Below are 26815 nucleotides of genomic sequence, written 5' to 3'. Positions count from 1 at the left end.
CTCTTGACTTTGTTGCATCTTAAATATGCATATCCCTTGTTCTGTTTAATATTAAAAATTCTTGCATATTTGAATTCTGCTAAACTTTAGTGCCTCTATGTGTTTTTAAAGAATTGCTGAAACACAAAAATAATTTTGCACCTGAGTTGTAAAATGTCAGACAGATCCCCACCCAACAAAGTTTATGGGAGGCCATTGTTTTGATCTAGCCTCCTGCACTAGGCCCCAGCAGACCAGACCAGAATGAAGTCATTCATGCTAAGTGCCACATAATCAAACAGAACTCTGAAATGGGCCGGTTATCGAAGAAAACAGGAGATCCATGGCGTTCAATCAAAAGGTGCCTAGTCTGGCATGATGTTTTAACCCTTTAAGGAAGGGAACTTTGAAAAGGCCAATTTGCTTCTTGTTCCTTGTTTCTACTTTCTTCAGCCCTTTTCTGTCTAAAAAGCAACTGAGGTGCTGCTTGATTCTAGAATGGAATCGTTAAGTAGACTGAAGCCAGTTGACTAGGGTATTTAGCTGTTGGCTAAATTTTCGTGGGGTTAGATCCCACCAATCTAGGAAGGAGTTAGCTCAATTAAAGTGATTGATTTGCATTCAATTGATGTAAGATAAGATCTTGCAGTCCTTATTTTTGGCTAACAGAAATTAAGTATGGTTTCCTTACTTGGGGCTTTGAAGGTTCTTGGTCTGACTTAACCTAAATTTCTAGTTTCATGTTGAAAGTATTGGTGAGAGTAGTAGAAACAGGGTTGACATGGTAATAGTGGCAAATAAAAAGCAATTAGATCTTTAAATTAAATTTGTTGTAATTTTGTCTTTTGACTCCAGTAAGCTGTCCATAGTTCTAGTTTATATATTAGGACTTTCTAAGATAGGACTTTCGGGGCAACATGATAAAGCATAAAATTCATACTCAAAGAAACTTGGATTTCATTTATTTATTTATTTATTTAATTGTAGAAACAGGGTCTGGCTCTGTCACCCAGGCTGGAGTGTAGTGGTGTGAACATAGCTCACTGAAGCTGCAAACTCCTGGGCAGAAAAGATCTCCCACTTAAGCTCCTAAGTAGCTAGGACTACAGGTGTGCACCATCAAGCCCAGCAAATTTCGGTTTTGGCCTCCTAAAGTGCTGGGATTGTAGGCATGAGCTATTGTGCCCGGCTGAAACTTGGATTTCAAACCCAACTCAAATACTTATTAATTGGACAAGTTACTTAACCTTTCTAAGCCTAACTTTCACTCTGTGAAACTCCTAGCCTATGGATCATTGTCAGTCAACAAACACTTACTCATCTGCTTAGTCAAGAACAAACATTTTCAGGCTCCAGTGGTGAAGAAAGGAAAGTTCCTCTATCATTTACATGCTAAAGAGGGGTGAGGCAGACAACAAAGAAGCAATAAATAAACAAACAAGCTGCTTTCAAATACTGACAGGAGCTAAAAGGAAAATGAAATGGTCTAAGATGATAAGGAGCAGGAAGAAGCTGAGACACTGCATAGGGGGTGTTCAGGAATACTTCACCGAGCCCTTATATTTTGAACTGAGATCTGACTGAAGGAGGAAACCAGCAAGTGACATTCTCCAGGAAGGGGATCCAAACAGAGGGAATGGCATATGCAAATGTCCTCAGGTGAGGAAATGCCTGAAGCAGATGAGACTCGGAAAGAAGGTCAGTGTGGATGGAGCAGAGTTGGAGGAGATGGAGGGTGATGGGAAAAGGTGGGACTAGACCAGCTCAGATGAGGAAGGGCTTTTGTAAGTGCAATGGGGAGTTGTCAGTGGGTGAGTGACATGCTCTGGTTTACATGTTAAGATCCTCTAACAACTGTGCAGGCAATGGATTGCAGTGGCACATTTAGTAAGGACACTCTTCTGTCATCCATGTCCGATGATGGTGGATTTGGAAAAGGGCGACACAAGAGAAAGGAAAAGAAAGATTGTGGAAATGGGTCTGACAGAATTTGCTGCTGTGTTTAATGAGAGTAAACAAAAGGGAAGAATCTATTGTGACCCCTAAGGTTTTAAAAGAGTACTAACTGCAAAAGAGTTACTTTTTCAAGTAGCACAGAAATCTGCCTCTTGCAGCTGCCATATATGAGTTATAATTCTGTCTTTGGGAACCTGTTAAAAAAAAAAAAAGCCCATTTTAACCTTCAAAAGTTTAAAAATTATTGTGTTCCTCCTCAGATTTCTTTTCTTTGTCTAAATATTTCAAATGTTTTCAATCACTAAAGTGAGGTGATTTTAGATCCCTTGACGACTGTGAGGGTTCACTTCTGAATGTATTCCACTTCGGTTCTCTGTTTCTATGACCAGCGTCCAACAACAACCAAAAAGCATGCAGTCTAATCATCATTAAGCAGAATCTGCTTTTCACCTTCACGCTAGGTAACAACTTTCTATTAATTTCTTTTTGACGGCTACTTTATAGTTGCCCATCAAAATCTAATATCAGAGACAAGAATAGTACTTGTGATCATGTAAGTTAGAATGAAATGAGACTGTATCAGGCTGTTCTTGTGTTGCTAAAAAGAAATACCTGGCGCTGGATAACTGATAAAGAAAAGAGTTTTAACTGGCTTGTCATTCTGCGGGCCACACAAGCATGGCCTTTGCACCTGTCCAGCTTCTGGTGAGGCCTCAGGAAGCTTCCACTCTTGGTGGAAGGCACAGGGAGAGCAGATGGGGTCACATGGCGAGGGCAGGAGCAAGGAGTGGGGGGAAGTCCCAAACTTTTAAACAACCAGATCTCACGGGAACTCAGCAAGTAAGAAATCACTTATCACCAAGGGGATGGTGCTAAACCATTCATGACAGATCTGTCCCCATGATCCAGTCACCTCCAACCAGACCCCACCTCCAACATCGGAATCCCATTTCCACATGAGATTTGGAGGGGACAAACATCTAAACCATATCATAGACTCTAAGAAAGGCATACGTGGACCAATGGGGTAAGTTCAGATTTGGATGTAAGAGCCAAGGGTGGCTATGGAGGAATTTGAGCAGAAAAAAAGTTGAGTAATGGGAAAGATGCTGAGGAACGGCAATGGTGGAAACTGGAGAAAGCTAGTGTGAGCCATGTGGGGGCATCCTAGATGTAACAGTGAGGAATCTAGCCTTAGGCTGTTAGGCAAAGGGATGTGGCTGAAGGTTGGGGAAGTAGTATTGATTTTTTAAACCAACAGAAAGAATTTCACTTCAGAAAGATTACTCTGGTATCAGGCTTATCTACATAAGGAAGGACAGAAGGAGATAACATTAATTTCCTGCAGTGGTCCAAGAAGAAAGTAATGAAGGGTTAATGAGGCCATGATGCGGGGAAGGGGAAGGGAGGAACAAATGCAGAAGGAGAGTGGGGACAGAATTTCCAGAGCTTTAACTGTTCAGATGGAAACGACCAACAAGGAAAATGAAGAAGGCATGCCTTCTCACAAAGAGAAAACTGAGATTGATATGGAAACCTCACTCTTCACCTATCTTGATTATACACTTCAATATAATTATTTTTAGACTTATCGCACATGTCTTTATAGCATACAAAAAGGAACTAAAATTTCCTCTTAAATTATAATGCTTTGGCCAGTATGGAAATGGTAGGAAAAGAAATCTTATTACTTAGAAATAAAAGATGTATTTAGACTAATATAGTTTCACTAACTATATTAAGCCCCCAAATCTCTGCAATTCTATGCACGAACTGATTGGATTATACAATGGGTATCACTGAAGTCAGAATTCAGAAAGCAGTCACAACATGGAATTTCACTTGTGGCTCTAAGTTCTTTCTCGCTCAATGTATACATGTGATCAACAACATGCCCGCTATGCCCTGTGTAGGGCCAACTGGTATTTCCCCGCCTTGCGTTTGCTAAATATTGAGGGGTAGAGGAGGAGGAACAAGAGGAGAGAGGAGAGAGAAAGAAGGAAAAAGAGAAGAGACTGCCTTAATATGTGAAATACTATAAGAAAAATACTTAGCAGCTAAGACAATGTATTCCCATGTAAAAATTAACACCATCATATTTATTTGCTTTTCCTTTGGATTTTATCTTTTATTGGTTAATGTGTTTCCTAACTGATTTGGCCCAAATAAAAATATATTTACTGCTGTTTCATTGTAACTTGAAAGTAATATATTAGCAGAAATTACATAAAAGTGTGAAGAAGAAAACCAGATCCACACATCATCCATCCACCACTCAGAGATAATCAATGTTAAAATTTTATTTATCTCTCTGAACACTTTCTGCCGTGCACCCCTTTAAAATAAAAATTAGGTTCTCTTTCTTTATTTCTCCTTCTTTATTTTTGTGTGTCCTTCTTTATTCTTGATACGATACATATTGTGACCACTTCCTCTTCCTGTACCTCTTCACTTCTCCTCCCACACCATTCAGTTCTAAAATCTTTAGGAGCGCAGCACAGTAAGTGTCCGTGCTGGGTAAGATGTGCAAAGGAGCCATGGCACTCCAGAATGTGCGGACCCAAAAGGGAGTGGAAGGTCTATGGAGGAGGACTGCCTGTAGAGAATCATCACTCAAGTGGAGTGAGGAGGGTGTCCATGTGAGGAGCAGCCTGGGTTGGGGGTTACAGGCAAGGAGTGTACCCATGCAAAGGAGTGGCCCAGGATAGAGAGGTAGAGGCCAAGCCAGGTGAAGGGGATCCCCTGCAGAGCAGCAGCCTGACCTAGCACCAGCCCAAGGGAGGTGCTATGGCTTTACTGGGTCCCTCGAAGTTCATGTGTTAGAAACTTAATCCTCAATAAAACAGAGGTGAGAGTTGGGACTTTTAAGAGGGCAGAGCCCTCATAAATGAATTGATGCTGTTATGAGTGGGTTAATTATCCTGGGAGTAGGTCTCTAACGAAAATATGAGTTTAGCCCCCGTCCTTTCACTCTCTCTCTCTCTCTCTTTTCCTCTCCTGCCTTCCACCTTCTGCCTTCCCCCATGGGGTGATGCAGCAAGAAGGCCCTCACCAGATGCACGCCTCTCCATCCTGGACTTCCCAGCTTCCAGAACTGTTAGAAATAAATCTCTATTCTTGATAAATTACTCAGTCTCAGGTAATCTGTTATAGCAGTGCAAAACAGAGTAAGCACAAAACAGACTAAGACCAGAGATGAGGACGATGCCCCTCCATAGGAGGGTAGCAGAGGCCAAGCTGCAAAAGGACAGCATCCTTGTGGGGTATGGCCCACCAAGGGGGATCCCAGCTCATGTGGGCACTGAGGTGAGGAGGGTATGTGCAAAGAATGGTTCCAGGTGTGGAAACATTAAAGTTATTAGTTTATTTGAGGAGAACTGGCATCTTTATCAATTGAATTTTCCAATCATAGAAATTATGTTTCTGTATTTATTAAAATCTTTTATATTCTTCAACATAATAAAATTTTATTCTCTCATATTAAGTTTACCCTTAGATGTTTAATGTTTTTGTTGCTACTAATAATGACATCTTTTTCATATTACATTCTCTTTTGTGGTATACAGAAAGTCTGTTAAGTATAACACTCATTTATAATTAATTACTTAAGTCAACTGTATTATTAGTCTATTAGTTCCACTAATCTTCAATTGATCCTCTTGGGTTATAACTGCCTTTCAATGTATTCAAATCAAAATTGGGGCCATCACTAAATTTTGTTAATATAAAATAACCTAGGTCAAACTGCAAACAGGGAGAAATGACTAAAAACATTTTAAATGGTCATTAATTAGTTAAGTCATTTATTCATTTCTCACATATTTGTTGAGGTATGCTATAACCCTGGCCAAATTACATAACCTATAAAACTCTCTGTTTTCTTAACTATCAAATGTAAATAATTTAAAACCTATCTAAGGATTAAATTAGATAATGCATGCAAATGGCTGGCATTGCACATGGTAAATACCCAATAAATGTTAACAGTGATGATGACTGATAATGAAATACTCTATAAACTGCCTTTCCCAATGCCTGCAGAGCCACCATTAGTTGAGAGGATGATCAAGCTCTTCCTTTTTTGTTCAGTACAGCCAAGTGTGCATTTCTTCTCTCCTCTCCCCTCCACCATTGGGGGAATGGCCCTAATTAACTTATTAACTTTCTCTCTCTCTCTCTGTGTCTCTCTCTCTCTCTCGACACCCCACCCCCATACAAAAAGAAGAATCTATGAGAAACTCTTCTAGAATCTACTCACCTTCCTTTAGCTGTAATTCCCTTGCCTTCAATTTCATTTGTAATTTCTGAAGCCTTGTATATATAATAGGCCTTCAATAAATATTGACGCACTTCAAACAAAATTGGAAAACTACAAGACCCTCAAAAAGTCCTATGTCATATGAAGGTATTAGCAAGTAAGGCCACTTAATAGACAAGACAATTCCATAATGAAATCTGAGGTAACAATTAACTAAAATTCTCTAAAATCTGACTGAGCCATATTAAAGTTCCATATGCAATAATATTAAATTTAAGATTTTTAATATAATGATTATATCCTCCTCCCAAAAAGTATGCAACATTCAGAATCATTTGCTGATGGCTGCTCTTCAGTTTAACAGAAAACATACCAGTTTTCTTAAGTTGTAAATTGGGAAGCTGCTTGTGTTGCCCATTAGCCAAAAACCTAATTTCTTCAAGAAATGTAAAAATAAGTAAAACTCAAACCATGACTTACCCACTTCAGCCAAAGTTCTGATACAAGATTCCACCGAGGCTTTCTGCGCTGGGTTTGGCCAGGTGCAATTGTAAATTCTGAAGGCAGATTGCAGTAGCTGAATAAAAACTGGCTGATGTGTCTAAAACCAGAAAGAAGGTAGGCAAAAAGAGATGCTAAACCATTAATAGCCCTGATGTAGCATCTATGCATTCTCAGAAAGGTTCACCAAAATAAAATAAAATATAATCTTTCAAGTTTCAGTGCTAGTTAATAAATATCTCATTCATGAAACATTTATTAGGTACTCTCTTCATGAGAGGCAACATGCTACACACTATAGGGAATTGATTATTTTCATTTTAATTATATTCTTAATCAGAAAAATATGCCATTTCCTGAAGCCAATGACATGAATATCTTTTACAATCCATGGTTTATTCCCATGAGCAAATAAGCAGGTGTTTCTGGGTTGGTTGGTTTGTTTTGGTTTCATATGATGGGCAAGTAGAGGAGACAACCATTTTGAACTACAGAAACAATTTCCTATGGTTCTATCTAATAGTTTAAAATTTTTCCCTAAAGAAAGTATAATTGAAATGATATTTTTAGAAGAGTTATACACAATCACTGTAGAATATTTGTGGACCACAGAAATGAAAATCATCAAGAATCCTAGAACATAGAGATACAGTATCAATATTTGAAGATATTTACTCCCCGAGTTTTTTGATGTATGTGTGTTTATATATTCTTTACACAAACAAATTTGGATGATACTACAATGGAATTCAGTGGCCTAATATTACTTCATGTTTATTTTCTTGGTCATCAATTTTCCCTTTAAAACACGATTTTTAATTGCTATATAATAAACCATCCTACAGATATATCATAATTTATTTAGCTTTTCCTCCTTTTAAGGATGTTTGATTAAATTTTTAGTATTATAAATACTTGAATTAAAAGTTTTAGTATATAAACCTTTGTTAATTCTTTTAGGATAAGTTACTAAAGTAAAACTTTAGGCGCAAAATGTCTATCATTTAAAGAATTAATTGTGCAGTTATTTCAACACTTGGCAATCAACATACAGACATGAAATTCTTAGTCTGCTTAGAGAAAAAGGAAAAATAATTCAATTTAAAGTTGAGGTCTCTTTATTTAAAGTAAAGTTTGGTAAACTCAGAAAGAGGCATAATAGTAAATAATATAAGAGAAGAATAAACATCTGAAGTGTAGGAAATGACTTCCTGACCAGAAAAAATTTCTCCTACTCAAATAAGAGAAACTCTTTGCAACAGAATGCCTTGCAATTGTTTAACTTACCTGGAGGCTGGTACTATTGTCTGAAAAGGGAGAATTAAAGAAGCCGCTCACAATATTCATTATTGACTCAGTAACACACTTTTCCAAAAAGATGTCTGCATGTTTCCTGTCTGTAGTTGTGTTGCAAACCTGGAGAGAAAACAAAACAACTCAATATGTTTTATCACATTTTTAAACCACAACTCAGTGCTGGAACCACCTAAAAATTGTCCTGAAATAGTTGTCAGTAACATTTCTTCTGCTTTTTAAAGTTGCTGAGAAGAGAAGCATTTCAGCCTGAAATCATGAAAATTGTATCAATCTTCAGTAGCTTCTCCATCAAGTTAGCCTGTCATTTCAGCCTTGAAACCAGAATTCTTTCACAGACCCCCAGCCTCTTCTGCTTAATTTGCTTCTCCCTTCTCTTGCACACTAACCTCTCCCTCAGCCTCCAAGCTTGGCTTTGCTGGAGAACACTTTTCCACTCAGCGTCAGAGACCAAAGACAAAACAGTCATTCTAAGTGTAAGAAAGGTGATTAATGGTAGTTAGTAACTCCAAACATTTTCACTCCTAACCCTCACTCAAATTGGAGGACACAAACACAGAAAGCATCTGGAGAGGAAAACAGAAAGGTAGGAGAAGATAAATCAAACCCCTCCCAATAATTTTGATGTTTTCATCCATGGATTATCTGAGAAACATGGAAGTATAGGTTTGCGTGCATTCTTCTCAAAGTGGACTCAGCCAATGAGACAATGCTGAAGCTGGAGAAAGACCAGAAAAGAGCATCCCTGGCTCCTGCTCTGATCTTTACATCTGATGAAATGAGGCAGTAATTGGTCATTTTGCATTTCGCTGTAAATTTCAATGTCAGCATGAACAAACTGCAAAAGCTAAGATACCTAATTAAAAACACATGAAAAAAAGTTGGCTGGTGAAAAGACAGAAAAACATAGAGATAAAAAGAAAAAGAAGTGGGAGTGGTGGGCAGAGAATGTTAGAAAAGACTGAAAAACTGCAGCAGAGAAAGAAAGTTTAAATTTTCACAAAATTGTGGTGGGTAATATGGTGGCCAGATGTTCCAGATGTTCTTAGACCATCCAAATTTTTATGAAATTTTTAAAAACTTTGAATAAGGCATTAACCAAAAGAATAAGACAATGTCACTTAATCTGATAGTGTTTTAAAAGCTTTCACACAAATTCATAAAAGAGAAAATTTTCCTTCTCCCACCATGTGTCCTGGGGCTTTTGTTTTGGGATCTGGGAGTACTAATGCCAGCATTTGCCAAATGGAGGTGGGAGAAAGAGAACAGGGTTTGTTTTGCATCTAAGTCACTTCCCATCTGAGCAGTTCACTTTTTCCTCATCTATTAATTGACCCCTACCTGACTTTGTTTTTAAAGATTTTTAGTGTATCTAATTTCATAGGATAACTGCAGGCACAGTGCAATTAATGGACATAAATTATGTCAAATTATGTAATCCTCTAGTTATTGTTCCAGCATATAACATGGTGCCTGGCATACACAAGATGTTCAACAAACGTTTGTGGAATGAATGAATAATTTAGTAAATTTTTAAATGAAAGGGGGATTAAGGACTCTTATTTTGTTTTAGGTTAACTTTAGGCTGGGCTATATTCCTGAAACATCTAACCTAGGATTAAAATTTAATTTAATTTACATGGTCCCAAATCTAATATAAAATTGATCTTCCTATGATGGATAAGAATTAGGATTTACTTCTTTTAGTATCTTCCTAACACTGGCTTTACAGTGAACCTTTCTGATACATAGGTTAAAAATATAATAAAGTTGAAGAGGTAGCAGACCAATTCCATCACAACCAAAACAAATGACCTCCCTCATTCAGTGACATTTCATGCAATTGTGTGGGGCTCTCTGGAGTCATTAGAGTATACCACACTGCATTTTCTGCAACTGGACACTTGCCAAAAAAACACCCAGAAATTTGCTTTTTAGTCAGTGGGTTAATAAAAATAATCTATTTCTGGATCAAGACTTTCTTCAAAATCCTGGGTTATGAATAGTCTGTGTTTTACAAAGCTATGTGGAACCTATTCCTCAGTTCATTTAAACAAGAAATTCAAATAATTTTTCAAGATGTTTTTCCTGTCCCCTATGAATGATAACATTTCACCTTGCATCTTACATTATAATATCATGGACAGCCAAGAAATGTAGGAGGCACTTATTAAAATCTTTTAAAATTTTTCAGGAAAATGATCCTCATACATATGAATATTTCTTTATTTTTCTTTTATTTTTATTTATTTTCTCTTTACAATAGATTGGACATGGCTCAAATAAAATTACATCATATCAAATGATCTTTTTATGTGCAATACATACAGTTTAAAAGTTTTAATCCATTTGCACATATTATTCACATAACATTCTTTCCTATAAAACACTTTCATGTACTGCCGTTATCTAAACACTTATTTTAAAAAGCTATATTTATTCCATCATTCTAATGCACCATCATGCTTTAATCCATTTTTGGAATGAGTTGAGGTACACATTACCAATATTACAAATCATTTTCTTATCTTCTTGGTTATTTCCTTCTTGCTCATCTTTTATGATGTGATTTTTTTTTTGCTATTATAAAGAATTGTGCAAAATTACTGTTTTTACTTTCATATTTTTTTGGCATATTTCACCAAAAGAGAAATCACCAGATGAGGGTATGTAGACAGTTTTATACTGCTTGCTGGGCTGATCCTCTAAAATAATAAATTTACAATACTATCAACAAACTATCCACAGATACACAGGATGTTCCCTTATTACCACCAAATAGTTTTTGCTTCGGGGCTCTGGTTGTACTCAGCTAATGCGAGGCTCTTGCAGGAGATTACAGAGCGGAAGAGAAAGAAGTCAGGCACCTACTCTACCTCTGCCTCCATCCCCATCTCCTTTTCCTTGCAGGGGCTTCTGTGTTCTCTGGCTACGGCTACTACTGAAGCCCTTCCTCCATGTCTCCAAGCTTTCCCCAGGATCTAGTAATAATGCCTGCTCCATGAGCCTTCAGGGTCTAGAGGTGGTAAAATCCCTCAGCACTCTCCTGTCCCTTCTTCAATCTGCCCTCGTTTCTTGAATTGTGCCATTTGTTTCCTACTAGAACTGACTGCTATACCAGTAAATTATAATTGTTTTTATCAATTTAAGTATACCTAAAAGTTATTTTTCATTTCCCTCGCTGTTAACAAGGTTGGCCATTTTTCATGGAATCATTTCATTTCTATCTTCTGTCATACACAAACAATTCAAGCCCTGTAAACCATTTTCCAAAAACCTAATGACTGTACATTTAGTATGAGTCTTAACATATTTTTATGAGCTCTTTTCAATTGTCATTTCATATGTATTTTTGCATTCTATTTAGAATATTTCATTATATTTCATTGTGTAAACTACTTTTCAACATTCAGTCACTTATTTATTTTGATCATTACTATTTATATATAAAGAAGAAAAAAGCTTCCTCTTAAAAAGAATAGTCTATACATTTTTACCCTAGTTTTTAACTCTTTAAAATATCTGCAAATTGTTGCTGAAGGTGACCTAATTTATGAATTCTGATTAATTTTTCTCCATATGGATATTCAGTTGTCCTCAAAACATTTATTAAATATTAATTCCTGCTTCATTCCTAGGTTACCTGAGGTTTGTCTTACAGTGTGTCACTACTGAGTACCTAAATCTCTCCCCAAATCTCTAATATACTCCATGGATTTTTTTAAAAATATTTTAACCTAACTCCACAGAATGAAATGATTCCCAATCTGTAATATGTTTCACAACTTGAAACAACCAAGTCGACCATCATTGTCTTTTCCAAGAAAAAAAAAATCCATCTTTTGAAATACGTGTCTTCTTCTACTTCCAGATGAATTTTACTATATATTTGTCAGATTTAATGGCCTATCACATAAGGACACAAATTATTAAATTGAAGCTACATATTGGGCTAGAAGTTAGAACAATGAACCAAACAAAACAACATCCCTACTCTATTAGACCCTTTCTCCCAATCAAGAAAGACACACAACAGACAAATTAATAAATATATAACATGCTAAGTGGTAAAAATAAAGAAAATAACAGACTAGAGAAAAATAAAGCAGGGCAAGTGGTACAGGGAATGCAGCAGGCTGGGTGGGGATGGTCAAGGATTCCTGTTTATTTAAACAGCTTGGCTGTATCTCTGTATGAGGCAACATTTCACAAAGAACTGGAGTTGGAAGCAGCCATCAACATTTCTGTGGGAAGAGCAAGTAAAATGTTGTCTCTGCCATTAGGATATATGTTCCTGGACACCAGGAACAAGTCTGTCTTGCTCACCACTGGACATGCAGCACCTCAGCCCATAACAGATATTCTAAAATTATTTGTTGAACAAACAGATATTAAGTGAAATTTCTAGAAACAATTGTGTCTGAATTTCTCCCCTTGCATATATGATGTCCTTCCTCTCTTCTGCTCTAAAAGTGACTGCTACCCTTCCAAGGATGATCATCTATGGTAAATAAGTTACCATATGTTGATCAGCACTGTCCTACAGAACTTCCTATAATGATGGAAATCGTCTATATCTGTGATGTCCAATATGGTAGCCATTAGACACAGGTGCATACTGAACATTTGAAATGTGGCTAGTGCAACTGAAGAACTGAATTTCTACATTTTTTTAATTTGTCTGAATTAAAATTTACATTTAAATAGCCACAGTTGGCAAGCGGCTACTCTACAGGGCAGGGCAGCTCTAGAGCCAGTCACATACTTTTGATCATAAAGAATACAAATCCTAAGATCACTTTAGTATTTTACATAAACAGTAAAAATGTTACTCTAAATATCTGAGGTGATATCTCATATTTATTTTATTTGCATTCCGTTACTTGTGAGACCAAAACTTTTCCAAGCATTTGCTTTCTGTATCTCCTTTTTATGTGAATCATCAGCTCATACACTCAACTGGCTTTCTTAGAATTCTAAATTCTTTTTTTGAACAGAAAACATTTTCATAATAGCAATACATATTAATTGTAGGAACTCTGAAAAATACAGAAAATATAAAATGGAAAAATGAAAATTATCTATAATCCTACAATTCAGATAAGACTATGATTAACATGTTGGAATTTTTTCTTCTAATCTTTTTGTTCTGCCATATATATTTTACATAACTGAAACAATTCTAGATTATGTGTTTCACATCTTCCCTTTTATACTTCATGCTTAAGCATTTCATATTATTAAAAATTCTCAAAGAATAATCTCAGTGACTCTAACATCCATCATATAGATATATCATAATTTATGTAACCATTTCTCAAATATTAAATATTTAAGCTATTTCCTACTATATATTATCATATTATCATAAAAGCACATTGAACTTCTTTGACCATAAATCCTTTACAGCATTTGTTTCTGTTTTGTTTTGTTTTGTTTTGTTTTTTGGGACGGAGTCTCGCTCTGTCACCCAGGTTGGAGTGCAGTGGTGCAATCAGCTCATTGCAACCTCTGCCTCCCAGGTTTAAGGGATCCTCCTACCGCAGCCTCCCAAGTAGCAGGGAGTACAGGTGCATGACACAACACCCGGCTAATTTTTGTATTTTTTTGTAGAGATGGGGTTTCGCCATGTTTCCCAGGCTGGTCTCAAACTCCTGGGCTCAAGCAATCTGGCTGCCTCAGACTCCCAAAGTACTGGGATTACAGGTCTGAGCCACTGCACCCGACCCTTTATAGAATTTCTAATTATTTCCCAAGGACAGATTTTTGGACGGTAAATTACTTGACATATTAGAAAAGTATAAAGGGTTTTTCTAAATGCTTTCTAGAAAGACTGCATGAAATTATACTCTCATCAGCAGGATATGCAAATACATACCTTGAACCATCACCGACATTTAATATTATCTTTCCAAGCTTGCAGCTTAGATGGTTGAAAATTGGATCTTATTTCTTTTTTGTGTTATTTTAAAAATTATTAATATTTGAACATTTTTCAGAGGTTTATTAACTACTTGTATTTCCTGTTCTATAAATCATGAATGCTTGGTTTTTCCCATTTTCTTATTAAATTGTTAAGAGTTTTTCTTATAAATATATATAAGTTCTTCATGTGATGGTTATTACCCTTTTTAAAACTGTATCATAGCTATTTACATTTTGATGTGTTTTATTTTATTTATTCATTTATTTTCAGAGACAGGGTCTTGCTCTGTTGCCCAGGCTGGAGTGCAGGGGCATGATCTCGGCTCACTAAAGCCTCAAACTCCTGGGTTCAGGGGATCCTCCTCCCTCAGCGTCCCTAGTAGCTGGGACTACAGGCGTATACCACCATGCCTAGCTTATTTTTTTGTAGAGACAGGCTCCCTGTATGTTGCCCAGGCTGGGTCTTGAGCTCCTGGCCTTAAGCAATCCCTGAACTGGGCCTCCCAAAACACTGGGTTTACAAGTTTGAGGATATTTTTCATTTTTATTTATGATGTTTTTAGGTACTTAAGTATTAAATTTTCAAACAATGAAATGGCTATGATTTTCCTTAGCTAATTTCATCTATTGCTTTCATCTAAAGACAGATAAATATTATCTACATTTCCATCCATTTTTACTGGTTCAGGTTTTTTTCTATTTAGCCATGAAATCCATTTCAATTATTGCTATTATGTGAGTTCATTTCACCCTAAATAGCCAGTGTCATCAACAGTCATTTTTACTTCAAATCAACAATTTTTATTGAGTGTCCATTCCATGCCAAGAATATTCTACATACTTGAGATCCATCAGTAAACAAAATATATAAAAACCACTATTCTAATGGAGTTTCTATTACTAATAATCCAAGGGTGGGCAAAGTACAGCACATGCATCAAATCTAGCCAGATCCATTCATGTTTGTATTGCCTAGGACACCTTTCTCTATAGTAATTGTCATAATACTGGCAATAGGAGTCCACAAAGTTGAAATATTTACTATTTTGCTGTTTACAGAAAAAGTTCACCAATCCCTGGAAATACCCAATCCTTTTTAACAGGTGACAATTTATTATATATTAATATATTATATATGCAAAAGTCTATTCTGGCTATTCATTTCATTCCATTGATTTGCCTACTTAATTCTATGCTCAGACCACATTTTCTTTGTTTTCAAATCCACTTTTTAAATATTTTTAGCTTCATATGACATTGATTTATTTATTTCACAAATATTTACTGAGTATCTATTATGTGTGAGACATTGTTCTAGATCAGGTATGCAGCAGTGAACACAGATAAAACTCCTGTCTTTCATTTGTTCCTACTGAAACAAATACAAATATATATATATATATATATATGTAAATGTCAGGTGGTAATAAATTCTATGGAGAAAAATGAAGCAAGTGTAAGAAGGATAAAGAAAAGAGGCTGTTATTTTATATAGGGTGGTTGGCAAAGCCCTCTCTGAAGGAGTGACTTTGAAGGAAGAACCTAAAAGAAAAGGAAGAAGTTATGCAGATACAGGGGATTCCAGCATCTCTGGAAAATGTACAGTTGCTGAGATAGGAATGCATTTGGCATACCTGAGGAGCAGCAAGGAGGCCACAGGATGGAACAGAGAGCTAGCTAGGGAGAGAATAAGAGGACAAGGGGAAGAAGGGTGGTCATAGGGTGGAGGCTAAGTCACACAGGGGTTTTACTCTAAGCAAGACAGGAAGTCACTGGAGGAATCTGAGCAGAGGAGTGGTGATCATCTTCTCCTTCTTCTTCTCCCTCTCTTTCCCCTTCACCCCTTTCTCCTCCATCTCCTCCACCTCCTCTTCCGCCTCCTTCAATCATGATGGCTGCTAGATAAAGAACAGATGGAGAGAGGGACAAGAGCAGAAGCTTGGAAACAGGTTATGAAGCTATTGAAATCACCCAAATGAGAGAGAATGGTACCTTGGGGTAGGGTAGTTGTGATGGGAGTGTTCAGGAGTAGTCAAATTTGGAATATTTTATGGTTAGAACTTGCAGAATTTGTGGAAGGACTGGATTTTGGGTAGAAGAAAATAAGATTTACAGATGGCACCACAATGGTTTGCCTGAATGCCTAGAGTGAGTAATAGAATTGCCATTTATAGAGATGCTACAGTCTTGAAAAGGGGTTATTTTAGAGTGAGACATGGGAATGAATAAAGAGTTTGAGGTTAGACAGCCAAGTGGAGGTGTCATGTAGACAGCTGAATATGTGAAACCAGACATCAGGAGAAGCATAGAAAGTTATGAGAGTAAATGAGATTAGCAAACAGTGACTATAGACAGAGAAGGGATCCATTCCAAAGTCTGAGCCTCGCACACTCCAATATTTAGAAGTTGGGAAGATGCAGAGAAAACAGACAAGAGACTGAGGAGTGGACAGTGTGGTGGGTGGCAAATAGGGTGAGACTGACATCCTGGGGTCCAAGGGAAGAAGCCTTGTATAAGCCTTGTATAAGTTATAGAATACTTTATATTTCTTCACTTCCCTGAAATGTTAGTTAAAAGACCATATAAAATGAGCCCTTTCAAATGAGATTTTTTAATAGCTCATTCAACTTAAGAAATTCAAGAAAATTATTTTTTTAAATTGACTTCATCACCAAATTAAAGAACTAGAAAAGTGTGTTTCCATGTGCATATAAATTATATCTTTACTCCAACCTCTTACATATTTATTTGGTAAGTTAAGGGAGCAAACATTTTAAGTAAAAACTTGACTCAATATAAGAGTTGTTAACAAAGCTGTAGAATAATAAAACCAATTATATCAAAAAAATGGCTCACGTTGTCTACCTGAAAGTGAAATACACAAGTTTGTCTTGTTAACCAGTAACTGATAGGATACTGACGTGACAGAGAGGTAGGTGAGCCTCCTAAATTATTTCTTGGTCTAATTTCATTCTGCCAGTACATCACTTAGGTACTGTTGTTCCTTATAGGATCCTGACATTAATAGCAAAATTGGAAACATCTTCAAAGAAAAAATATAGTCTGAGGCTAACATTGATGATAGTCTACCCTCTTTATGTGCCTTCTAATAATGACTCAAATCCCCTGACTATCAACAACAATCGGTTATAAAGCCAAATAAAAGCTTTTCTGCCCTACAAACACCAGTTTTAGCTGCACTGGAACATAGATCAAAGTGGGCTGTCATTAAATGCTTTGAAAGACAGTGTAACAACTTTCCATGGGTCTAATAGCATCGCTGCCTGCCTAGATCTGGTGTGCTTACAGGACATGGATACTGTCTCTGTCAGGATATTAGAATGGAATAAGAATGTGAAACAATCTAGCACCAGTTTATTAAAAATAATCTTTTGGGAAAGATTTACTTGTATGGGTCTTAACAAGATAAGAGACAAGGAAATGCCAATAGGACAATGAAAAAATACTAAAAAAGGTGACTTTAGACAGCTTTACTCAAGGACAGACAAAAAGACCCTGGTAGTGCTGACTCCAGAAAAACAAGAGAAGAATGATGGAAGGTGGTATGAGCGACAATTTCATTACTATTAGTAATTTCATTTGCATTTTAAAAAATATTGTTGTCAGATCAGGCACAGTGGCTCACACCTGGAATCCCAGCACTTTGGGAGGCCGAGGCAGGCAGATCACGAGGTCAGGGGTTCGAGACCAGGGTGGCCAACATGGTGAAACCCTGTCTCGACTAAAAATAGAAAAATTAGTCGGGCCTAGTGGCAGGCGCCTATAATCCCAGCTACTCGGGAGGCTGAGGCTGGAGAATCACTTGAAACTGGAAGACAGAGGTTTCAGTGAGCTGAGATCGCCCCACTGCACTCCAGCCTGGGTGAAAGAGCAAAACTCTGTTTCAAAAAATATATATATATGTATATGTATATATATGTATATATATGTGTATATATATGTATATATATGTATATATGTGTATATATGTGTATATATGTATATATGTGTATATGTGTATATATGTGTATATATATGTATATATGTGTATATATATGTATATATACACACACATAGACATTTCTCCAAATGTCCACTAAAATAAACTGTGCTGGGTCATCTGCTGCCTGAAGTACTGGGTTCCATCCTGAATGTCATACCTTTCAACAAAACAGAAACTAGAGGGATCTCAAAAGTATGTTGAAACTAGAATCCCAGAAACTATATCAGAAGAGGAATAACTGAAAGACATGGAGAAAATGATGGGAGACATGAAGGCTATCGTAAAATATCTGACCAGCTGTTGGGGAAAAGCACTGAATGATGCTACAGCAGCCCTCCCATTCTACATCTAACTAGGAGAGTCACCCAGAAAATTCTCTCTGCAGAAGCCACAGGCAAAATTATGAGACCAACTAAGATGATCTTCATTTTCTTCAAGTTATATAATTTTATCATTTCAAAATAGGTCGCTAGCAAGAATAGTGAGGAGGTGTTTATAGTAAACACATCTTTAACTGAATTATTTTGTGTTGCTGGAGAAAAAATAACTAGGCAAAAAACGTAATAAGGAAAAATTTGACAGCAAGGTTCTGGCATAAAAAGACACATAGACCAATGGAACAGAAAAGAAGACTCAGAAACAAATCCACATACCTACAATGAATTCATTTTCCACAAAGGTGCCAAAAACATACACTGGGAAAAAGACAGTCTCTTCAATAAATAGTGGTAGGAAAACTGAATATTCATAAGCAGAAGAAATGAAACTATATCCCTATCTCTCATGATATACAAAAATCAAATCAAAATGGATTAAAGACTTAAATCTAAGATCTCAAACCTTGAAACTACTACAAGAAAACATCAGGGAAACTGTCCAGGACATTGGTCTGGGCAAAAATTTCTAGAGTAACACCCAACAAGCACAGGCAACCAAAGCAAAAACGGACAAATGGAATGACATTAAGTTAAAAGGCTTCAGGTCGGGCACAGTAGCTCATGCCTGTAATCCCAGCACTTTGTGAGGCCTAGGTGGGCAGATCACTTGAGGTCAGGAGTTCAAGACCAGCCTGGCCAACATGGTAAAACTCCATCTCTACTAAAAATACAAAAATTAGCTGGGAGTGGTGGCGGGTGCCTATAGTCCCAGCTACTCGGGAGGCTGAAGCAGGAGAATCACTGGAACCCAGGAGGCAGGTGTTGCAGTGACCTGAGATAGCACCACTGCACTCCAGCCTGGGTGACAGAGTGAGACTGCATCTCAAAAAAAAAAAAAAAGAAAAAGCCTTTTGTGCAGCAAAGGAAACAATCAACAAAGTGAAGAGATAATCCACAGAATGGGAGAAAATATTTGCAAACTGTCCATCTGACAAGGGATTAATAACTAGAATCTATAAGGACCTCGAACAACTCTATAGGAAAAAATATAATAATCCGATTTAAAAATGGGCAAAAGATCTGAATAGACATTTCTCAAAAGAAGACATACAAATGGCAAACAGGCATATGAAAAGGTGCTCAGCATCATTGATCACAAGAGAAATGCAAATCGAAACTACAATGAGATATCATCTCACCCCAGTTAAAGTGGCTTTTATCCAAAAGACAGGCAATAACAAATGCTGGAGAGCATGTGGAGAAATGGAAACCCTCGTACACATTAGTGGGAATGTAAATTTGTACAATCACTAGGGAGAACATTTTGGAGGTTCCTCAAAAAACTAAAAATAGCCGGGCGCAGAGGCTCATGCCTGTAATCCCAGTACTTTGGGAGGCCAAGATGGGTGGATCACTTGAGGTCAGGAGTTCAAGACCAGCCTGGCCAACATGGTGAAACCCCATCTCTACTAAAAAAAAAAGTACGAAAATTAGCCAGGCATGGTGGTGCATGCCTGTAGTCCCAGCTACTCGAGACGCTGAGGCAGGAGATGGTTGAACCCCGGAGGCAGAGGTTGCAGTGAGCTGAGATCACACCACTGTACTCCAGCTTGGGTGACAGAACCAGACTCCATCTTTTTTTTTTTTTTTTTCTTGAGATGGAGTCTCGCTCTGTCGCCCAGGCTGGAGTGCAGTGGCTCAATCTCGGCTCACTGCAAGTTCCGCCTCCCGGGTTCACGCCATTCTCCTGCCTCAGCCTCTTCGAGTAGCTGGGACTACAGGCGCCCGCCACCACGCCTGGCTAATTTTTTGTATTTTTAGTAGAGACAGGGTTTCACCGTGGTCTCGATCTCCTGACCTCATGATCCGCCCGCCTCGGCCTCCCAAAGTGCTGGGATTACAAGCGTGAGCCACCATGCCCGGCCCCAGACTCCATCTTAAAAAAAAAAAAGCAACAACTAAAAATAGAGCTACCATATGATCCAACAATCTCACTTCTGGATATATTCCCACAAGAAAGGAAATTGTACATTGAAGAGATATCTGCACTCCCATGTTTGTTGCAGCACAGTTCACAATAGCCAAAATTTGGAAGCAACCTAAGTGCTCATCAACAGATGAATGGATAAAGAAAATGTGGTACATATACACAACAGAGTACTATTCAGCCAGTAAAAAGGAATGAGATCCAGTCATCTGCAACAACATAGACGGAACTGGAGGTCATTATGTTAAGTAATAAGCCGGGCACACAAAGACAAATTTTGCGTGTTCTTATTTATTTGTGGGCACCAAAAAAATTGCAACAACTAAATTCATGGAGACAGAGAATAAAAGGATGGTTACTAGAGGCTAGGAAGGGTAGTGGGGCAGAGGGGAAGTGGGGATGTTAACGGGTACAAATATACAGTTGAAAACAATGAATAAAATCTAATATTTGATAGCACAACAGAGTGACTACAGTCAACAATAATTTCTTGTACATTTTAAAATAACTAAAGAAATATAATTGGATTGTTTGTAACAGAAAGAAAGGATAAATGCTTCAGGTGATGGATATCCCATTTACCTTGATGTGTTCATTTCACATTATATGGCTGTATCAAAATATCTCCTGTACCTCATAAATATATACAGCTACTATTTATCCACAAAAAATTAAAAAGAAAAAGAAAAAATAGTAAGATCATTGTTAATCAGGTATTTGAGTAAGTGCTGAAGACTATGAACTGGATATAAATTTGACTACTAGTCTCTTACCACCCTAAGATTCTATGATTCTTTAGGTTCAACTTACCAAATTCCTTTCCTCCAGATTACCTTCATCATTTCTCATGGATATAAATCAGTTCTTCCAGGATTTCATAACTTTGTTGGAACATCTGGATTTGGTTTATCTCATACGTGGCTATTCATGTCAACTACTGTTGTGGATGTCCAGCTTTATGGACATAATTTCTAGCGTTTGCCTATGCTGAATGGTCCTCTGGATACAATGATATGAATGTTGTTACCAACTCTCTTACTGATGCTAATACGTGCTAAGAATTTTATACACATTATTTCATTGGATTCTCTCACTAACCCTATGGGGAATGGGAATTTATTGTATTCATTTTACAAATCAGGAAACTCAGGGCCCAGAGGGGTTAAGAACTTTGCCCAAGATAAACTGAGTTACTGAAAGGCACAGTCTAGACTTGAACCCTGGTCTGGCTAAATCTTTTGAAATCCCTACTCTTAGCTACTATGCTCTATCTACTACAGTGATTCTCAAAATGTGGTCCCTGGACCAGCATCTGCAGCATCACCTAGGAATTTGTTAAAAATGCGAAGTCTCTCATGTATGGAGATCAGAAACTCTGGGGACAAGGCCCAGCAATCTGTATTTTACCAAGCCCTCCAGCTAAGCCTGATGCTCACTAAAGCTTAAAAACTGCTCAACTGAACTGAAAATTTACCTAGAAGGCCACATTCTACTCATTTAACCACACTTAGTTTTATAACTTGAATTTGAAAGTTTGTGGTGACTCTGATCTTTCTTCATGGGGAGAGACAGAAATCCCAGATATGAAAAAGTCAGGTTTCTATTTCCTTCCCTGAAAAAGGAAAGGTGATTCCTGTCAACCCTGGTGAAGGGATTAGAGAGCTACTGTTTTAAAATATAAACAAGAGGAAAATATTTTTAAAAACCCTTTTAGAGTCTAGCTAAGTTATTGTGGTTAGACATAAAGAATAAATAGATCAAGAAGATATTGAAATTCCCCTAGAGCTTTAATATAATAAATAACATTAATTATCCAATTAAGCAATAGTTAAAATTGTTGCTATATGTGTGTTTTTGTTTTTTTTTTCAAAAAAAGAATGTAAATCTGTACACCTTTGCCTGGCACATACATCAGTGAAAACAGTATTTCCCAGGTGGCATAATCAATGGAAGTTATCATTGGCTTTCTTTGGCTGAAAAAATAAAAATCGTTTCAGCTTTATAGCTCATGCTGCCTATAATGTGACCTTGATCTGTTTCAAGCTTATCTTTGGTCAGTAGCACTGTGCAACCCCGCAATCCAGTCTATAATCTCTTTAATATCCTCCTGCACGTGCAGTTTTAAAGCTTAGTCATTGGCATGGAAGTCACTCCTTACTTCAAGGTCTCTGGAGATACTACAGCTGGTCAGAATTAAGGTTTTCACAAGGTCAATGGGGACACATAAGAGTACTACGTTAAATGCTGCATAAAACAGGACAATTTCTCTACAGGTGCATATTTACCTGAGATAGGCAATAAGTAGCTTTTAGCTGTATGGAAATGAAGTAAAACAAGAACTACCTCACTCACCACACTATACCACACCAAAGGTAAACTAAGCACATTTCACTTGGAAACCCTGGCTAAATAAAAAGAATCCATGGTCTGGAATAACACATGATTCATTGTATTATCCAAGGGTGCTCTCACATGTCTGAGTCTACAGGCAGTGAAAGGAGGGATGACAAGGATGTACCTTGTCATCCCTCCTTTCAGAAAAAGGTATAGAGAGGCAGTGAGATAACAGATAACAGCATCTGCTCTTGTAATTGAGATAATGAAAATATGGACTTCACTAATCTTTCTCCTCCAAATACATCTATATAAGGCCTATACAAAGCTACCAGCACTCAGGAATGTTGGAAAGCCAAAGGGGCTGAGTCCGGCCACCATCATTCATAATAGGTCTAAGGAGTTATCGGAATACCGTCTTCTTAATGAAACCTTATTTGAACATCAAGTCCCATAACTTTAAAGAGAAAATTAGATATTTTTTTAGACCCTGGCTGCTATGATAATTCAGTATGCAAAAAAAAACAAAAAGGCTAAGATGTGCTAAAGAAAATTTTGTCCATCAAAGAGATTCCTTCTTTCTTGTATTTCTTCATTCATTCATTTACTCAATATTAACAGAGCAAAAACATATGCCAGGCAGTATCCAGAAAATGCCAACCAGCTCCACACGTCCTCCCCAACAGCCCCCAACAAAACAAACAATAACGAGCAGAATATAATTTGGTGGATATGAGTGAAAATGCCAGATGATTAAATTACTGGAGTACACTTCCAAAGGAGATTTTGAGTAGGCAACAGTGAGCAAGGCTAAGTCCTCAGTTGGCTGGTCAAGTACCTATCTGCCTGAAATCAGTAGTCAAGACCTCTTTAGGTCTCTTGATCTGTGCTTTGTAATTGCACTTAGAATAAGAGATTAAATGCAAATTGACCTCTGCCAAATATCTTCCCTAACCAATATAAGAAGGCCACTAAGATTCCATTTAATAACAGACAAATACAGTCACTCATAAAGGTTAAAATGAATACCTATTGTTATCTACAATGCACTAAGTATTTTGTGTATTTATTAACTCATTAAATCTCATTCATAATCTTCCGAAATTTATTCACAACTTTATGAATGAATGCATCAAATCAAAAGGTAGTGAATTTAACTGCAAGTTTTCATCCAGATGCTTAATACTATTTAGTCGAAATATCTATTGACACCCTTCAGTAGTCAAAATCTAACTTACCCTTGCCATATCCACCAAGAAGTTCTCAAATAATTTCCAAATGTGGTTACTTGTATAGATTTCTTTCATTTCCACTTCAGTGTCAACATAACAGTGATTAACAAAGTTCACATAAGCAATTTTAACCTGTGCAAGTTTCAAATACAAAAGAAAGTTAGTTTTCTTTATTGATGACTTTCAAATATCAATTATGAAAGGTTAACATAAAATCTGTTAGTTTTTATGGTAGATCATAGCACAGTTTTGTCTATCCAGAAAGTATTCCCATTTCTCTTCTTTTGCTAAGAGTCCACTGACCTAGGGGTGAAAACATGGGGCCTAGCACTCCATCCCCCTGGGCCCAACCATTGCTGTGAGAAATAACTTTATGCAAAACAAGCCTACGGTATTTGAGATACAAGGAGTCAAAAGTAACCTCTCCTTCCTCTCCCTTTCCCTTTCTTTCTTCTTCCCCACTCCTTCCCTCCCCTCCAATCCCCTCCCAACAGTAGAAAAGAAAGATATTATTGCAATGTACATTCCTGGATGCCTCATTAATAGAAACCTATTGGCAGGCAACCAGCTGCTACTGAGACTTTTTCTATCATCAGAGCCAAACTAGGACAGAGGGTAAATGATGTGGGAATAAAGCAAACTGTGCATGCATATTTTCAAGAATGCATCTATTCCATAAAGCCAGGTAAACCTGCAGAGTCTTTTATGTGGTCCTGCAGCACTATCCTAGCCTCTCCAATCAGTGGTTATGAATCATTTTTGAAGCACCTGTTTTATGCTCAAGTACCTACTAAAGGTTCAAGTAAACCTTTCAGTTTGATCATATGGCCATGTTTAGAATTTAAGAGAGCTGTCTAGTAGCTTCCACTAAACTAGCAGTGGCTATAGTTCTTAAAAGTTTCTCACAGGCTGGCTGCGGTGGCTCACGCCTGTAAATCCAACACTTTGGGAGGCCGAGGCAGGTGAATCACCTGAGGTCAGGAGTTCAAGACCAGCCTGGCCAACATGGTGAAACCCCATTTCTACTAAAAATACAAAAATAGCTGGGCATGGTGGCACATGCCTGTAATTCCAGCCACTTGGGAGGGTGAGGCAGGAGAATCGCTTGAACCCAAGAGGTGGAGGTTGCAGTGAGTCGAGATCTTGCCATCGCACTCCAGCCTGGGCAACAGAGCAAAACACTGTCTCAAAAAAAAAAAAAAAAAAGAAGAAGAAGTTTATCATCTTGCAGAACTTCTTATAGACCTTCTTATTAAAAAGTAGACCTTTGATGCTCTTTTACATTTTCCAAATTGTATAGTTAAATACAATTCCCTAACTAAATATATGATCTCATCATAAATATTAGTATGGGGGACTTCTGGCACCTAGATAAACTTTAAAAATTAATAATGATTCTATTAGAGCTGCTAAGCTTTTGCCAGGTTTACCTCAGGGATGCAGTCATCATGGGTCACCACCCTCACTATGTCGTCCAGCGGGAGAAGGGAATTACACTTGATTTCAGTGTAGACATTTTTCCCCTCTGTGCATGCTGCCAGCAACTCCACCAGGGTGATGTGGTAGGCTAAGGGGCCACTCTCATCCCCTCGGTCTCTCTCTGAACACATCATATGGAGAAGGATTGGAAATGATGCTCTATCATTGTAAAATATCAGCACGTCTTCACCCCCATTTATCAACTGAAATGATAATAAGAGAGTCTATGTAGCAGTCCAAACATTCATCCTTGCAGTTATTTCCAAAGGCTTGATATATCTGGAAACACGTGTATCTCTTTGTAAAAACATTATATATAATATGGCAAAGGCAGAGCTATGCTTGGGGAGGGTGGTGACAAGATTATGGTCTCATGCCAAGGAACCAGCTATGAACGCTATCAAAACCAGTTGGGGGCGATGTGGAAGCAGCAGATGGGGCAAGAATGAAACAACAGGGATGATAGTAAATTGTTCATCATACTGAAATTAAACCTGTAAAAAAATAAAGTTATTTTCCTCTACTTTTTTTGGGGAGACTCCATGGCCAAAGTACAAGAAATCTCATAATTTTACTAAAGCAGAGTAAAATATCCTCATCCATTGCCATAGTGACTACATAAGTAAGCAAGTACATCGAGCTACTTACAGCTCTACAAAAGTCTACAAAATTCCGTGTGTCATAAGAAGGCATCAGTAGAGAATGAAGGTAAAAGCAGAGATAAGAGAAATAAGTAGAAAACTAAGACCAAAAAACCGAGAGAAACAAAGATATGAATAGGTAGGGGCTTTTAGGACATAAATTTTCCTTCACATTTTGTTTATGTAATTTTAGTAGCAAATTCCATCAGGTGGCAGTTTTGTTGCTCAAGCTCCATAATATCTTACTGTCTATTATCAGTACCAATTTTCTAACCCCAGTGTGAGATACGTTGGTGGGTAACTAAGGACATATAATTTTTTTCTCTATGTATTATATTTAAAGTGACAACATATTTAAATCTATAAGCCAATTAGTTGGCTTACTTTGAAAGTGTTGTTGAAAGAGAATGTATGTGTATCAAAAGTATGTATTATATATTAACATAATATTACAAATACTTCTTTGTGCACAGAAACACTTCACCCAACAGTATTATAGGGATGGTTTCACTGTTGCTGCTTCCTCATTCTAATTCTTTCCTTGCTGATCATAACACAAAATCCTTTAGTTCTCACATTTCCAGACAATGAAGGGCTAATGTGAAGGCAAATGCAGATAAGAAAAAGGTGCATTTTCCAAGCTTAAAATGTTGCTTAAAATATTTAATAACAATAATTTACATTTAAAAATTCAAGGCTTTAAGCTAAATTTAAGATTTCTAAGTGGCAGGAGGGACTCCTTGAATCATTATGGAAATCTCCTCCATTCCCAAATTTAAGGTATATCATAATGAAAATGCCCAGAAACCAATAAAAATCTACCATGTAA

The 26815-nt window shown here is 37.3% G+C and overlaps 1 protein-coding gene across 4 annotated transcripts in view; it reads right to left on the bottom strand.

The window, feature by feature from the left end:
• ITPR2 (inositol 1,4,5-trisphosphate receptor type 2) overlaps window positions 1-26815 on the bottom strand; it is a 501416-nt gene that overhangs the window by 239002 nt on the left and 235599 nt on the right. For all 4 annotated transcript variants that reach the window (XM_003265625.4, XM_030804417.1, XM_030804419.1 and 1 more), the window contains 4 exons: window positions 25297-25548; window positions 23873-23998; window positions 7982-8110; window positions 6674-6794 (listed from right to left, as the gene is read on the bottom strand). In XM_003265625.4, coding sequence (XP_003265673.2) covers window positions 6674-6794; window positions 7982-8110; window positions 23873-23998; window positions 25297-25548 — 628 coding nt within the window. The remainder of the gene's footprint in view (window positions 1-6673; window positions 6795-7981; window positions 8111-23872; window positions 23999-25296; window positions 25549-26815) is intronic.

The sequence above is a fragment of the Nomascus leucogenys genome, chromosome 23 (assembly GCF_006542625.1).
Source record: "Nomascus leucogenys isolate Asia chromosome 23, Asia_NLE_v1, whole genome shotgun sequence".
Classification (NCBI taxonomy): domain Eukaryota; kingdom Metazoa; phylum Chordata; class Mammalia; order Primates; family Hylobatidae; genus Nomascus; species Nomascus leucogenys.
Note: the sequence above shows the minus strand (reverse complement) of the source record. Positions and strands in the feature narration are given on the sequence as shown.